This window comes from Aplysia californica, unplaced genomic scaffold, assembly GCF_000002075.1.
Source record: "Aplysia californica isolate F4 #8 unplaced genomic scaffold, AplCal3.0 scaffold00363, whole genome shotgun sequence".
NCBI lineage: Eukaryota > Metazoa > Mollusca > Gastropoda > Aplysiida > Aplysiidae > Aplysia > Aplysia californica.
The window spans coordinates 445,145-460,235 of NW_004797633.1; the positions used below are offsets into that span (position 1 = coordinate 445,145).

At 35.3% G+C, this 15,091-nt stretch overlaps 1 protein-coding gene and 13 non-coding genes across 24 annotated transcripts in view; all 14 read left to right on the forward strand.

Annotated features, from left to right (window-relative positions):
* The window catches only part of LOC101856973 (serine/threonine-protein kinase MRCK alpha), a 72,409-nt gene that overhangs the window by 32,913 nt on the left and 24,405 nt on the right, over nucleotides 1–15,091 (forward strand). For all 11 annotated transcript variants that reach the window (XM_035971028.1, XM_035971030.1, XM_035971029.1 and 8 more), the window contains exons 24-37: nucleotides 5,861–5,952; nucleotides 6,227–6,298; nucleotides 7,516–7,580; nucleotides 7,845–7,981; nucleotides 8,870–8,951; nucleotides 9,374–9,517; nucleotides 9,865–9,937; nucleotides 11,515–11,577; nucleotides 12,051–12,146; nucleotides 12,728–12,954; nucleotides 13,436–13,541; nucleotides 13,820–13,927; nucleotides 14,315–14,395; nucleotides 14,770–14,867. In XM_035971028.1, coding sequence (XP_035826921.1) covers nucleotides 5,861–5,952; nucleotides 6,227–6,298; nucleotides 7,516–7,580; nucleotides 7,845–7,981; nucleotides 8,870–8,951; nucleotides 9,374–9,517; nucleotides 9,865–9,937; nucleotides 11,515–11,577; nucleotides 12,051–12,146; nucleotides 12,728–12,954; nucleotides 13,436–13,541; nucleotides 13,820–13,927; nucleotides 14,315–14,395; nucleotides 14,770–14,867 — 1,444 coding nt within the window. The remainder of the gene's footprint in view (nucleotides 1–5,860; nucleotides 5,953–6,226; nucleotides 6,299–7,515; nucleotides 7,581–7,844; nucleotides 7,982–8,869; nucleotides 8,952–9,373; nucleotides 9,518–9,864; nucleotides 9,938–11,514; nucleotides 11,578–12,050; nucleotides 12,147–12,727; nucleotides 12,955–13,435; nucleotides 13,542–13,819; nucleotides 13,928–14,314; nucleotides 14,396–14,769; nucleotides 14,868–15,091) is intronic.
* LOC118478086 lies at nucleotides 181–248 on the forward strand. The gene has a single exon (XR_004858798.1). It is a non-coding gene; the product is annotated as a small nucleolar RNA U54 (small nucleolar RNA).
* LOC118478078 lies at nucleotides 657–725 on the forward strand. The gene has a single exon (XR_004858791.1). It is a non-coding gene; the product is annotated as a small nucleolar RNA U54 (small nucleolar RNA).
* LOC118478087 lies at nucleotides 1,144–1,212 on the forward strand. The gene has a single exon (XR_004858799.1). It is a non-coding gene; the product is annotated as a small nucleolar RNA U54 (small nucleolar RNA).
* LOC118478094 lies at nucleotides 1,605–1,673 on the forward strand. The gene has a single exon (XR_004858806.1). It is a non-coding gene; the product is annotated as a small nucleolar RNA U54 (small nucleolar RNA).
* LOC118478081 lies at nucleotides 2,104–2,172 on the forward strand. Its single transcript, XR_004858794.1, has one exon. It is a non-coding gene; the product is annotated as a small nucleolar RNA U54 (small nucleolar RNA).
* LOC118478089 lies at nucleotides 2,517–2,585 on the forward strand. The gene has a single exon (XR_004858801.1). It is a non-coding gene; the product is annotated as a small nucleolar RNA U54 (small nucleolar RNA).
* Nucleotides 2,986–3,054, forward strand: LOC118478082. Its single transcript, XR_004858795.1, has one exon. It is a non-coding gene; the product is annotated as a small nucleolar RNA U54 (small nucleolar RNA).
* On the forward strand, nucleotides 3,857–3,925 carry LOC118478079. Its single transcript, XR_004858792.1, has one exon. It is a non-coding gene; the product is annotated as a small nucleolar RNA U54 (small nucleolar RNA).
* Nucleotides 4,347–4,414, forward strand: LOC118478077. The gene has a single exon (XR_004858790.1). It is a non-coding gene; the product is annotated as a small nucleolar RNA U54 (small nucleolar RNA).
* On the forward strand, nucleotides 4,834–4,902 carry LOC118478088. The gene has a single exon (XR_004858800.1). It is a non-coding gene; the product is annotated as a small nucleolar RNA U54 (small nucleolar RNA).
* On the forward strand, nucleotides 5,313–5,380 carry LOC118478075. The gene has a single exon (XR_004858788.1). It is a non-coding gene; the product is annotated as a small nucleolar RNA U54 (small nucleolar RNA).
* LOC118478093 lies at nucleotides 5,611–5,680 on the forward strand. Its single transcript, XR_004858805.1, has one exon. It is a non-coding gene; the product is annotated as a small nucleolar RNA U54 (small nucleolar RNA).
* Nucleotides 8,493–8,563, forward strand: LOC118478080. Its single transcript, XR_004858793.1, has one exon. It is a non-coding gene; the product is annotated as a small nucleolar RNA U54 (small nucleolar RNA).

Consider the following 15,091-nt stretch of genomic DNA (forward strand, 5'->3'; position numbering starts at 1 on the left):
AACGATATTGCTGTATTTTCAGAAAGAAATATTCATAACATTGATTTTCTTTTAAATGACATTTATACTGTCCCAAGCTCAAGATTGTATGAAACATAATTATGATTCTCTTTTTTCTGTAATGAACGTTACTTTGGAAGTGAGTTTATGTCTACAACCATAGAGTCATGAGATAGATGGGAGCTATGAGGACACTACAATGTTGATCAGTTTGAAGTGATTGTATTATACGCTATTCTGAGCCCCATCTTGTTGGGTTCATATGTGGATGTCAATTCTTTTGATTTCCCAGCGAGCCACATGCTTGTGGTAGGTTGAAGTTATTGAACTACTTTCTGCAACAGTGCGTAAAAGTCGGTGTAATTTGCAATAGATTTTTTCATTTTGATTTTAGGGGTGTTTCAGCCGTCGTAAAACAGGAAAGATGTGTTCTTATTATTAAAAAAGCAAAGATAGCAGTCTTTGCGCTTAAGCTTGCAACTTTTTGGCACTGTTAAAAAGAAGAAATGATGTTCTTTATAAACACATCAAGTGGATATTACATTCATGTCTTCTTAAATTAAAGTTAGTTTGTACTTCATCAAAACTTCATACTTTTTTCTTTTAACTATGGCTTCCTGAAATACATTCCTTGGCTACCTGAATTTCACTCTTGAGAGCTATGAGGATAACTTTGATATTGATCAGCTTGAAGTGATTGTAATATACGCTATTCTGAGCTCTTAATCCATTTGCTTTTCATTTGGTTTAAGTAGCGAAAAATCATTCACTCATCTGCTTCCAATTGCAATGTGGAAAGAAATGAAATACTTTGGGAAAAAGTTTTGGTTGTTTATTTTATGGTAGCTCTTATGCTTTTGTTTTGCTGAAGTCGTTGAGGGTCTTTATCTCTACAAAGGGAATTTTCTTTGACAGATTATGAGCTTTCTTTAGACGTAAAGGAAAATAGAGGTTCTTTTTTGAGGTCACTAAATAGAAATTATATTGCTCTATTTTCAAAAAGAAATATTCATAACATTAATTCTTTTTATATAAGAGTTATTCATACCGACTCATGTTCAGGATTGTTTTCTACATAATTATGGGGCTCTTATTTCTGTGATGAAAGCTGCAATGGAAATGAACTTGTGTCTACATAGATGGGAGCTATGAGGACACCATGATGTTGATCAAATTGATGTGATTGTATTTATACGCTATTCTGAGCCCCATCTTGTTAGGCTTAATTTTGGATGTCAATTCTTTTGATTTGTCGGAGGGCCACATGCTTGTGGTAGGTTGAAGTTATTGAACTACTTCCCGTAACAGTGAACAAAACCAGTGCAACTTGCAACAGGTTCTGTCATTTCCATTTTAGGGTTTTTTTTTGGCAGTCAAATAACAGGAAAGATGTGGATCTTCACTTTAAAGAACTGTTAAAAAGAAGAAATGTTGCTCTTTATAATCGCACAAACTTATATTTTCCATGAATGATAGGTCCATTTTGTCATCTTAAAGTTAGTTTGTATTGCATCCAAACTTTGTGCTTTTTTGTTTTTTTTTGTTCCGCCATTAAGTTATGGTTTTCTGACATACATGACTCTGCGTATGGATTTTAGTAGTGAGAGCTATGAGGATAACTTTTGTATTGATCAGCTTGAAGTGATTGTAATATACGCTATTCTGAGCTCTTAATTCATATTGTTTTTTTGTTTGGTTACAGTATCGAAATTCATTCAATTATCTCCTTGTTACATTGCACAAGGCATGAAATACTTTGGGAAAAAGTTAAGATGGTAGCTCTTATGCTTCTGCTTTTCGAAAGACCGTTGAGGTTCTTTATCTCGACAAACAGGATTTTCTTTGACAGTATGAGCATTCTATAGATGTTACTAAGAAAAAGGAGGTATGTTTATTTGTGGTCGCTAAATAAAAATTATGTTGCTGTATTTTCCCCCCAAAAAATATTCATAACATTCATTTAATTTTTTTTATCTAAGAGTTTTTCATACCAACTTAAGTGCAAGATTGTTTTCTACATAATTATGGGGCTCTTATTTCGGTGATGAAAGCTTCATTGGAAATGAATTTGTGTCTACATCCATAAAGACATGAGATAGATGGGAGCTATGAGGACACTATGATGTTGATCAATTTGAAGTGATTGTATTTATACGCTATTCTGAGCCCCATCTTGTTAGGCTTAATTGTGGATGTCAATTCTTTTGATTTGTTGGAGGGCCACATGCTTGTTGTAGGTTGAAGTTATTGAACTACTTCCTGTAACAGTGAACAAGATCAGTGCAACTTGCAACAGATTTGTCATTTCCATTTTAGTTTTTTTTTTAGCAGTCAAATAATGGGAAAGATGTGGGTCTTCACTTTTAAGAACTGTTATAAAGAAGAAATATTGCTCTTTTTAATGGCACAAAGTTTATTTTCCATAAATGATATATATCCATGTCATATTAAAGTTAGTTTTTTTAAAGTTATGGTTTTCTGACATACAGGACTTGGCGTATGGATTTTAGTAGTGAGAGCTATGAGGATAACTTTGATATTGATCAGCTTGAAGTGATTGTAATATACGCTATTCTGAGCTCTTCATTCATATTGTTTTTTTGTTTGGTTGAAGTATTGAAAATAATTCATTCATTTCCTTTTTAGTGCTTTGAACAAGGAAATGAAATACTTTGGGAAAAAGTTAAGATGGTAGCTCTTCTGCTTTTGCTTTTCTAAAAACTGTTTGAGTTTTTTTTATCTTGACAAAGGGGATTTTCTTTGACAGTATTATGAACTTTCTTCAGATGTTACTGAAAAAAGGAGGTACATTTATTTGTGGTCGCAAAATAGAAATTTCTATTTCTTATATGAGTTATTAATTAAATTCATACCGACTTAAGTTCAAGATTGTATTCTACATAATTGTGGGGCTCTTATTTCTGTGAAGAAAGCTTCATTGGAAATGAATTTGTGTCTACGTCCATAGAGACATGAGATAGATGGGAGCTATGAGGACACTATGATGTTGATCAATTTGAAGTGATTGTATTTATACGCTATTCTGAGCCCCATTTTGTTAGGTTTAATTATGGATGTCAATTCTTTTCTTTGATAGAGAGCCACTTGCCAGAAGTAGTTACAGGTTTGTTGGGGTTTTTTTTAGTAGTAGAGGGTTTTACGGCGCTCGCAACTGCATAAGGTCATATGAGCGCCAAGGGGTGGGTGTCAACAGAGAAGTCTTTTCAGGGAATCAGACTTATTCTGCTCACCTCTCTAGCTTCAACAGCACAAGGTCTGCTTCGACTATCAAGGCACCCCAAAAATAGCAGGTCACAAGAGAGTGACAGACATACAAAAGAAGTAGAGGAAAATGACAATAGTAAGGATTAGGAAAGAAAAAGCAGCAGTTCCCTGTTGTAGATCAGGCACAGTTATGAGCGTGACATGAATCAGCCCATTTACAATTCTACTGTGCTTGAACGAGAAATATCCCCCCTTTTGGGAATGGCCTAAAGACACTATAGTCAGTGGCACTACCCCGGGGGGCAGTTACAAGTTTGTGAACGACTTTCTGTAACAATACATAAGATCAGGACTTGCAATAGATTTTGTTATTCCCTTTTGTTTGTGTTTATAGCTGTCAAAAAACTCCCAACAACATGACATGTGTTGTTACAGACTGGTGGTTTTCGCTTTTATGGTTAAAACTTCCAGGAACTGTTAAACAGAAGAAATGACATTCTTTAAAATCTCACAAAGTTGATTAAGTTTACTTTCCATAAATGATATACCCATGTCATTTGTTTGTACATCACCGAGAATTTATACTCTCTTTTTTCCCCATCATTAATGGCTACCTGGATTTCAGTTATGAGAGCAATGAGGATATCTTTGATATTGATCAGCTTGAAGTGATTGTAATATACGCTATTCTGAGCTCTTAAGTCTTTGTTTTTCGGTGTGCTTGAAGCAGCGAAAATCATTCACTCGTCTCTTTCCTATTGCAGTGTGCAAGAAATTAAATGCTTTGGGAAAAAGTTGTAGCTTTTATGTTTTTGTTTTTCTAAAGACTGTTGAGGCTCTCTATCTTTTCAAACAGGATTTTCTTTGACAGTACTATGAGCGTTCTTTAGATGTTAAGAAAAGATGGGGTACATTTTTTTTTGTGGTCATAAAATAGAAATTATGTTGCTGTATTTTCAATAATGAAATACTCATATAACCTTGATTTTTTAAAAAGAATTATTTATACTGACTCAAGCTCAAGATTGTATTCCACATAATTATGGTGGTCTTATTTGTATGAAAAAAGCTTCATTGGAAGTGAATTTGTATCTACATCCATAGAGTCATGAGGTAGATGAGAGCTATGAGGACACTATGATGTTGATCAATTTGAAGTGATTGTATTATACGCTATTCTGAGCCCCATCTTGTTAAGTTCAATTATGGATGTCAATTCTTTTCTCTGTCAGAGATCCACATGCCAGAGGCAGTTTGAAGTTATTGAAGTATTTTCTGTAACAATGCGTAAAATCAGTGTAACTTGCAATAGATATTTTTTTCCAATTTTTCTTTTCTTTTTTTTTTTGCAGTCAAGAAAGCATAACATGTGTTATTACAATTAAAAATCTCTACTGGTGGTCTTAGCTGTTAAGCTTAAAACTTTCAGGCACTGTTAAACAGAAGAAACAACATTCTGTATAATCACACAAAGTTGACATTATTTAATTTCCATATTTCCATGTCATTTGTTTGTACATCACCAGAAATTTGTGCTTAAAAAAAATCCCATCTTTAAGTTGTGGCTTCCTGAAATACATGGCTTGACTACCTGGATTTCTTTCTCAAGAGCTATGAGGATATCTTTGATATTGATCAGCTTGAAGTGATTGTAATATACGCTATTCTGAGCTCTTGATTCATTACATTTTTTTGTGTGCTTGAAGCCACGAAAATCATTCATCCATCTCCTTCCTATTGTATTGTGTAAAGAAATGAAATACGTAAGGGGAAAAGTTGTGGTAGTTGTTTTGTTTTTCTAAAGATGTTGAGGTTGTTATATTTCTACTAAGGAAATTGTCTTTGACTGAATTATGAGCTTTCTTCAGATGTAAAGACAAATGGAGGTGCTTTTTTGTGGTCACTGAATAGAAGTCATATTGCTGTATTTTCAAAAAGAAATATTTGTTACATTTATTTTCTTTTAGAATATACAGACTCTAAGTTCAAGAGTGTATTCCACATAATTATGATGCTGTATTTTGTGTGTTGAAAGCTGTGTTGAAAGTCGGTTACTGTGTCCATCCATAGAGATATTAGATGAATGGGAGCTATGAGGACACTATGATGTTGATCAATTAGAAGTGATTGTATTATACGCTATTCTGAGCCCCATCTTATTAGGTTCAGTTATAGATGTCAATTGTTTTCTTTGCTGAAGAGCGCTTGCCTGCTGTAGTTTAACATGGTTGAATTGCTGTCGGTAACTATGCATTTAGATTTGTGATACATATTTCTTTTTCATAGATCGATGTGCAGTGTAATCTTTGTAAAGGGTCTTTTGCTCTCCGACATGTGACTACTTATAATATTGATTAATATCTAAAAAAATGAACAGGAGAGCATGAGCTATGAGGACAACATTTTATATTGATCATTTGACAATGATGTATTTATACGCTATTCTGAGCTCATGCTGGTTTCATTGATTTAATTGAAGTTTTTGTTTGTCTTTCCTGTCCGTCCAGCAAGTTATCTTTCACTGTCTTATCCTTTTTGGATAAGTTTATGAAAAATCTTTTCGCAAGGGTCAGTGGTGGTTTAATTCTCAGTGGAAGTACCATTTAATTCTGAATGTTTTCTTCTTCTCTCCCAGGTTTATCGTCAAGTCTTTCCAATCACCGTACAGATGTAACTACTGCACAAGTTTGCTGGTGGGCCTTCAACGACAAGGCATCACATGTGAATGTAAGTGAGCTATCTAGGCTTTGCTTATGGCTTGGTGTAAAACTGCTGTAGGATTTTTATTTGTCCCTGAAAACATTTGACATGAGTAAGAAATTAGTTTACTACATTGTACATTTTACAAATAAAATTGTTTGAGTGTCTTTCTTTTCCTATTTCAAGCTTTGTGTTCTGTGATTTGGGCCAATGGCTTACACAGTACCCATTGTTACGCGTAATTTTCCATGATATATTTTATATTTTAAAAAATATGTTTTTTTTCTTCTGCTCATTCCAGCATGTGGATATTCTTGTCACGTTGCGTGTATGGATAAATGCCCTCAACAGTGCCCGGTGCCACCTGATTTAAGTAAGTAGTTTTATCTGTTGTTGAAGTGTACGGTATATTAACAGTCTAAATGCCTTATTTGGTCGCTTTTAAGAACACGCGGCTTTCCAAAAATCTTGACCTATATCAAAAGTGGGCCCACCCAGTCCACTTATAATAGAAGTTTGGTTTCATTGGTGTGTATGTTTGTTTGGTTATAGAGGAAACTCTCCTTGTCATTTAAAGAAACTGAACAAGACGCAAAAACTTTCTTCGATTTTCTCCAAAAAGCATTTTTCGGGATAGCCCCCTTGTGCTTAAAAGAGACCATTTGTACTTGTATTTCATGTTTTTCAAAGTTTTAATTGTCATGGATAATCAATATCAGTTGTGTGAAGGGTGTGTTATAGGCTTAACTCACCCAGTCCTAACACTGATAAAATCGGCATGCACTCGCAACGCTCCAACCCTAACGCGGACAGTATCGGTATGGAAAATTGGGCTTTGTTATAGAAAACACTACTTTTGTGTGAAGCAGACTATAGCCTAATTGGAAGAGTAACCATTTTTCGTTTGAAACAGACTATGACCAGAAATGCAAGCCCAAATTTAGAACAAAGAAAGCTATATTCCTGAACCATGTGAGGGGGTGTGAAATTTGAACGCACTTCCTTTCCTCGCTTTTTGTTTACTTTTTTGACTCTGTATATAGACCCTCTTCCACGGAGTATTGCATAACAACTATGACATAATTTGCCTTCAAATTTTCAAAACACACAAATAAACGTTTAAATAAAATGTGTACCAAATTTGGGTAGGATATGTTAAAATTTAGTATTTTGTTCAAAAAGTAAAAATTTCCAGGGAGAGCTGACAACCCGGAAGTGTAGGCCTAGGATTGAGTGAGTTAAGGAATGGTTGTTACTTGCATGTCACATACTGTCGAAATGAATGAAATTCTCTTGGGGAGGGGGAGGAGAGAGAAATTGATTTTCACTGTATTTGTTGGAAAAGCATCTGACAATCGTCAGCCTTTTCATGCCTTAATTATGCAAGAGTGCTGTTGTCCTTAAATTAAATAATTTGTATGGACAATATTTCAAGTATCTCTGTCTTAAGTTTTTGATGAGAATTGTGTTCAGTATGTGAAGCTGGGTTTACGAGGTTGGATTCTGTGGTGAATCTATAGCAATTATTTAATAGACAGTTATTGTATTTGTTATATGACATCCTTTCTTTGTTTTTTTGTTTTCTCACAGCAAAACGTCCATATGGTATTGATGTAAATAAAGGCCAAGGCACAGCGTATGAAGGATTTGTCAAGGTAAGCTCACTAAAAATGTTTTGTAATTTTCTCAAATGAATCTAAATAGTACATTGGTTTTTTGAAACTGGTATAATTTTGTATTCTGTTGTAGTAATTCAACTCTTGATATTTTATTTTCAAATTGATTCTACATTACAGATTTATGTATGTGAATGGCTGGCATATTTTCTTGTCTCTTAGTTTTATTAACCTTTGTGTTTCGTAGAATTTGTAGGCAAAAATTTCTTCATTATCAAGCTTTTGTATAATTCGTTTTGTCAGATCCCTCGTCAAGGAGGCATCAAGAAAGGTTGGGTGAGAGAATACATGGTGGTCTGTGATTTCAAGCTGTTTCTGTATGAGATTCCTGCCGACAAGAACTGGCCGAGTCAACAGGTTCAACAGATCGTGGATATGAGGTAATGGGTTGAAAAGAAGAACTAGTCCTCTAGGCACTCTGTTATTGCTTCTTATTTCTCTTTCTGAAACTTGGCAGTAGTTTTTCAAAGAAATGTTTCTTCTTATGTTACTCTAGGTCTCAGGGGTTCTGTGTCAAAGAGTTCTTTTCTAATTTGGAGGGAGGGGTATCTTTATGCAAGATTTGATTTGATAAAATACTTGTTATTAGTCAGTGAAACAGAATGATGATACAATGCATTTATAAATTGCATAGTCTGCTAGTAGAGTTAAGCTTTCATGAAATTTGTTGCTTTTTGCATGTCCTAATTGAAGTATAGAGAAATTGTGTTTTCTAAGGAATGAAATGTCAACAATTTGAAAGTGCCATACCAGAGTCAAGATAGATACTTGTTAATTTGTGGTTTTATAAAGGTAGCACCTTTTTAAAATTTGATCTCGAGGTTTAGTTTTTTTATGTCTGAAGTTCACAAGCTACAGTAGTTACATTTTTTTGGAAAATATGGAGGACAGGAGCGCTGAGGACACTTATTTTGGATTGATCATTTGACCATGATTTATTTATACGCTATTCTGAGCTCCTACCTGCCATGTGAACATATTTTGTGATATTTTCATTTCTTTATCTTATTACTTATTGTCCAGTCAGTGTGTAATGTCTGTGATTCTGTTCTATAAGGTAAGGTTGTGAGATATTTATTTGTCAAGTTGTTGAAAAGGTGAGGAATGTTCATATTGTGATTTTAGGGGGATTTTGTAGCTGAAATGAAAGAAATTGAATGGTGGAGAACCTCTAGTTTTTGACTGCACTTGCATTGAGAATGGTTCTTTACAAGATCATCTGCATAAACTTCAGAGCATGTTTCTAATGTTTTGTTTTCTTGTTCTAGGGATGAGGACTTCTCAGCAGCAGCGGTCTTACCAAGTGATGTCATTCATGCCAACAAGAAGGATATTCCATGCATATTTCGGGTACAGAGCAATGTCTTTTTTAATAATGAAATTTGCATTTATAAATGTTTATGTCAGCGGCTTTCATTTTTTACCCAGAACCTTTTGTTCATATTGCCTTCTTTGAGTCAGATGAAATGTTTTAAGTAAGAAGACATGTTTTGACTGGAGTTTGGTTGGTCTCTCTCTGTAAGAAGATGCAAATTGAAGGTCTGCTGTAATTTTTTTTTCTTCTCATACTCGTTTACAGCAGCATCCATTCAATGTCCTACAATAAAATGTTCTTTTTTTATAAAGTTTCCATTATATTATGTGAGGCTATTGGGAAGGGATTTTCCATTTATAATGTTTCTAGTATTTTGTTGGGATAATTGTGCCTTCAGTTTGACTTGTTCATGCTTGGGGTAAAGTAATTTTTGCAATTGTGTTGTTGATTATTTCAGGTAACAACCTCTGAGATGAATCCTCCTGGATCCTACCACCAAATTCTGTTGCTGGCAGACAGTGAGAAAGAAAAAGACCAGTGGTTGGGAATTCTCACCAACCTGCACAAGATCTTGCGGAGCAAGAGACTGCCAAATAAGAGTGTAAGCCTTTTAGACACAGTCCTACTTTTTATAGACTGATTTTGTTTGGAATAGCACTATTCTTTGCAATGTGTGATTCTTTGTAAAAAAAACCTTTTGATTTGATTTTGGTTTATGAATACATGCATAAGTATAGATAGATATGTTTCCGACATTGAAGCAAACAGTTTTTTGTTGGTTTTCTTTCTTTTTCCAAGAAAATCTCTTCATAAGAAATGCTTTATCTTAACTTAATCTGTAATAAGAATGAGCTCTTTTTATGTGTTGGATAAGTTGTTCATTTACTTTCCTTGGTGTAGGTTCAGTTGTTTTGGAATTCTGAATTGTCTTTATATTTGTTGTTGCAGGTATATAGCGCTCAAGAAGTTTGTGATAATTCTCTCTCTTTGGTGAAAAGTACGCACTGTGCTGCCATATTAGGTGAGTTTTTGTGACATCCGTTTCTTTTGAATTTGTGTTATTTATTGTGAGCCCCCCAGGGTAGTGCCACTGACTGTTGTGTCTTTAGACCATTCCCAAAGGGGGGCATTTCTCGTTCAAGCACAGTAGAATTGTAAATGGGCTGATTCATGTCACGTTCATAACTGTGCCTGATCTACAACAGGGAACTGCTGCTTTTTCTTTCCAAATCCTTACTATTGTCATTTTCCTTCTACTTCTTTTGTATGTTTGTCACTCTCTTGTGACTTGCTATTTTTGGCGTGCCTTGATAGTCGAAGCAGACCCTGTGCTGTTGAAGCTAGAGAGGTGAGCAGAATAAGTCTGATTCCCTGTAAAGACTTCTCTGTTGACACCCACCCCTTGGCGCTCATACGACCTTATGCAGTTGCGAGCACCGTAAAACCCTCTACTATTTAAAAAAATAAAAATATTATGAAGGTACTTTTGCCTTGTCGGCTTCTTCTGCTAAATTGATAATCAGTTTCAGTTAACTCACTCAGTGCTAGGGATGAGAAATTTTGTTAGACAGACCCCTTTTCACATGCTGTCAACAAGCAAGCTTGCTTCCTGCTTTGTCTTTGAAGAAAAATAACTTTATTTTAGAAAAAACCAAGTGACTAAAGCTGGCATCATGCATTATGGGAAAGGTGAAGGAAAAGTTATTCTTCTTCAATGGCTTTTGACCCTGCGCTCTTGAATTGGTTTTGACCAGCATCTGTGATGTAATAGTTAGGCGTTTGACAGTCGCAAGCAGGAGACCCGAGTTCTTTTTCTGAGTGAGCAGAATTTTTATATAGTAACTAGGGTCTTTCTGCTGGGATATTGTGTCCGTCTCAGCCAGCATTGGCCTTGACAGGCAGGGTCGGAAGCCCTTCTCAGAAGTGATGTAAATTTTAAGGATGGTATAAAAACACAAAAGATATTCTATTTACAGTGGTTTTGTGAAAATTTGTTGAAATGCTGCTTCTGGACTGTTTGAAGCACGCTGCTCTCAAGATACATATGTATGGTGAACTGAAGGATGTTATCTTTGATTCTGAACCAGAAGAGACTAGTATTGATATTAGTATGATTACTAATGGCATAGAAATTTACTGTGAGCAGAAAAGTCAGACAACCAGATTCACACTATTACCAGCTTCTCAAGATCTTTCTATTACTGGTTTTGTGACCTTCATGTTGATCTCACCTATTGAGTTGGATTTACATTGCTATTCAACCGAATTAACATAAAGGTAAAAAGGAAAATGCATGAAGATATGTTTCATGGTTTTTACATTTTATGGTTATTTTTCCGAGTCAAACCAGTTATGAGTAGCCATAAACACTTTCCAGCATGGAAGTCAAGTTCACCATTGTAGAGCTCAGTATTGAATAAGTTGAGGGGTATTTTCATTTGAAAAACAGTTTTTAATCCAGAATTTTCAGGAAATGGTGTACAGTAAAGTCAAGACTGTTTTTATGTTGTTGCAAGGATTTGGTCTACTTTGCTTACTGGTTCCTTTTATCAATGATTGGTGTCTTTAATAAATATTTTTGGGATGTGTATTTTTCAGATTCTTCCAGAATTGTTTTGGGCACAGAAGATGGTCTTTATGTTGTGGATCTCAGCAAAGACCGTAAGTGTTGCATTGCTCTTTCATTTTATCGACCGTAGGATTAAAGCCAAAATACAAACATTTAAATGGCACTTGTTTTTTTTTAGAAAGGGTGTCTGGTAGCCTCTGTCATGTGCTGATATTGAATATCATTTTTTTTTCAAAGTTGCCAATTTTACTGTTCTGTGTATTTTTGTACTGAGAGCTTGTCTTATTTTCTTTAATTATTTTTTGCTTTATAGTTATTTGCTACAAAGATAAAAAGAAAGATTTTACACAAGTGCAAAACCACCTTTTTGTACAAATGTTTCTGAAAAGGGTTGCTGTTATTTCTTCCCACATTTAGTGAAAGTATACATATTTACTTTTCAGTTTTGTGTCTGAAAGTTGTCCTCAAAATTATTTTGACCTCAAGAAAAGTGACTTGACACGTCTGTTTTGAAGGATTCTCCTGAGACAAGATGGTTCATGGTATTTTGTTTTTTTATTCGCAGAGCTTATACGGATAGGTGACCGGAGTGAGAAGAAACAAGTCTACCAGATTGAATTGGTGCTAGAGCTACAGCTGGGATTGATAGTGTTCATCAGTGGTAAGTTGTATGATGCTTTTTCTGAAGTTGATGGATGGTCTGATGTATTCAGCCTTTTTGATCTCTGGCAATATTTGTTATATTAGGAATAAACTAATACTTAACCACTGTTGCAATGCTGTTCTCACAGAGGAGTTTAGAAACTGTTTATGCTTGTCTCTGCAAGGAAATTGTACTGGTCAAACTGAAGGTGTCATATATTTGCTAGAACATGTTTGTTTGTGTATCTGGATAGGTGTAATGGAATTCCCATTGGTTAGTTATACGATTTAAAAATTCGATAAGTTTTTCCTTGTTTAAAATGTCATTATCAGAATTCATTTTGTATGTGTTGAAAATGTTATTAAAGTCATTCATAGAGTGGATCAATGTACACATATGTGGTTACTGGATCCAGAAACAGTCCAGGTGAGGGAATCTCATCAGTAAGAAGATTTGTTGTTCAAAGGTTGTAATATCACATTTGAATGATGGGGTATATAAAGGTTCTGATATCTTTTAAAAGGAAATGTTTCAACTCCACTCATGAATTAAATGAAACTCTTCAAAAGCTAATATGATATTTTTTTGTCTTCCTACAGGCAAACAGAGACACATTAAATTGCTTCATCAGTCTGCCCTGGAAGGACATGACACCGATCCGTTAAAGATCAACGAAACCAAAGGGTGCCACACATTCTGCCACGGAGTCATACGGCAACCTCAGAGTGGCAGCTCTTGTGTTCTTTGTGTTGCTATCAAGAGGACTGTGCAGGTTTATGAGATCAACAAGACGAGGCAAAGATATCGGAAAATGAAAGACATTCAGGTGTGGAGCATATGATTTTTAAAATGTGTGGATTGTTAAAACACAAATTTTTGAAATAAAAAAGCTAGTTTGCTGTTCATCGATACTGGTTCGTTCAGTCTTGAAATTTCTGTTTGTACCTTTATTGTTTTGTGTGGCTAAACTTAAGTCTATGGTGGAATTTCTATAATAATGTGTGATATAATGTTTTGACTTTTAAGATATTTTATCAGCTTTGTATCTTGTTTATCGTAATGCCAATTCCAATAATTGAAGTCTTGAGCACATGAATGACATTTTGTCCATTTTAAGTAAGTACTGTAAATGCTCATCTGTCCAGCTTTCAGAATCCACTCTTTTATTTTTGTTTACGATGTAGTAAAAATCACTTTCATTTTTGATGAAGTATACGTATTATTTGTTCCCATATTTGATTAGTGGTATCCCATTTGCTTTTCTGTTTAAATCATGGTGACTAACTGGTGAAAAACTTTGTGTTCAGGTGCCTGGTCAGGTGGAGTGTATAGAGATGATGAGTGAACGGCTGTGTGTGGGCTACCCTTCCTGCTTTGCCATTTACAGTGTGCAAGGGGATGGAGCTCCAATGAGTAAGTTGAAGTGTTGCTCTTGATTGTTTTCACTGGATGTTGCTAAAACATTCCCACACTTTCTTAACGTAGCAATAAAAATGATAAGCAGTTTTGTGGTGAATATGTTTGAAGGTTTCTTAGTTTGTCTTTTAAAATGAAGTTGCAAGATTGCAATGAAGGGTGAAAACGAGTCAAAATTTATACTTTGGTCAAGCAAATTTTCCCTAATGTTGTTTTCTCATATCATACTTTAAAAAAATCCTGTTTGTATGCATGAATTTTCTTTTCATTTTCAGCTCTGGTGAACACAGATGACAACAGTCTTGGTTTCCTGGTACAAAATCCCATAGATGCCATGTTGGCTGTGGAATTGTCTCCAAGAGAATACCTACTTGTATTTAACAGTAAGTTCAGAGATGAAACAGATCAGTAGTTAGGAAGGAACCCGAGCAAGAGAAGAAATGCCAGTCTAAATGCATTGCAGATGTTCAAGCTAGACAAAGGAACACAAGTGGAGAAAATAAAAAGACTTACGGTTTCAGGGAATTTGTGCAATGTATTTGAATTCAGTAACTACCTCTGCTTTTTGTATGTTGGTTCACTTCTGTTTTGATTTAGTTACAAGAGTACCCAGATTACCAAATACTTTTAAGTGAAAGGTCTGGGGATATTTTGTGTTTTCCTGAAAGTACAATAGTTTATGCCGTGTGAATAGTGTTCTCTTTATTTGTTTATATGTATTCCCAAGCTCTTGTTGGAAATTTTGCAAAGTTGTCATTCTTTGTTTGCAGTTGTTGGTGTGTATGTGGACAATACTGGAAGCCGCAGCAGGGGAGAAGAGATGCTGTGGCCAGCGCCTCCTTTAGCAGTCAGTAAGTACTCCATGTGGGGTTGGCAACAAAGTTATGCGACCACTCCCATCAGCTGCCTGTTCTGTCCCAGTGGGCCTACCATAGGGATGCTGCCCGACTTAATAGACAGTTTCTTGAGAAGCTTCTGTTAGGGGGAGGGATTTATGCTTAAGTAAAGGAAAAAATACTTTTGTTGAAGGGGGGGGGGGGGGGGGAGGGTGTCATTATGAAAGACTATTATTTAGTTAATTTTAGAACTTGTTGAAAAGTATATTGTGATTACTGTTTTTGTTGGAAATATGTATCTGTAGGAAACTGTGGTAATGTCTTGTATGTTGCAACTGGTAATTTTGAGGGTTTGCTTCTTATTAAAGCATTGTTATCAACTCTTGCAGGTTTCTCATCGCCATACCTTGCCTGCTACTCAGAGAATTCCATATTTGTTTTTGATGTCACCACAGCTGAATGGGTGCAGACTCTGTGTCTGAAGAAGGTAAGTACATACGGGACGGGTTCCTTTGTTTGCTGAGCTACTTGTGTCTTTGTAACTATCTGATAGCTTTTTAGCTACTAATGGGATAGTTGTTCATGGTCAGTGGACCAAGAGGGATGTGTAAATTTTCCAGTCATTTCAACTTTATTTTTCGCTGTTTTCAAGATACTGTGTTACAAATTGAGGATTTAGTCTAATTATGTGGAAAAAAGTCCAGCAAACAG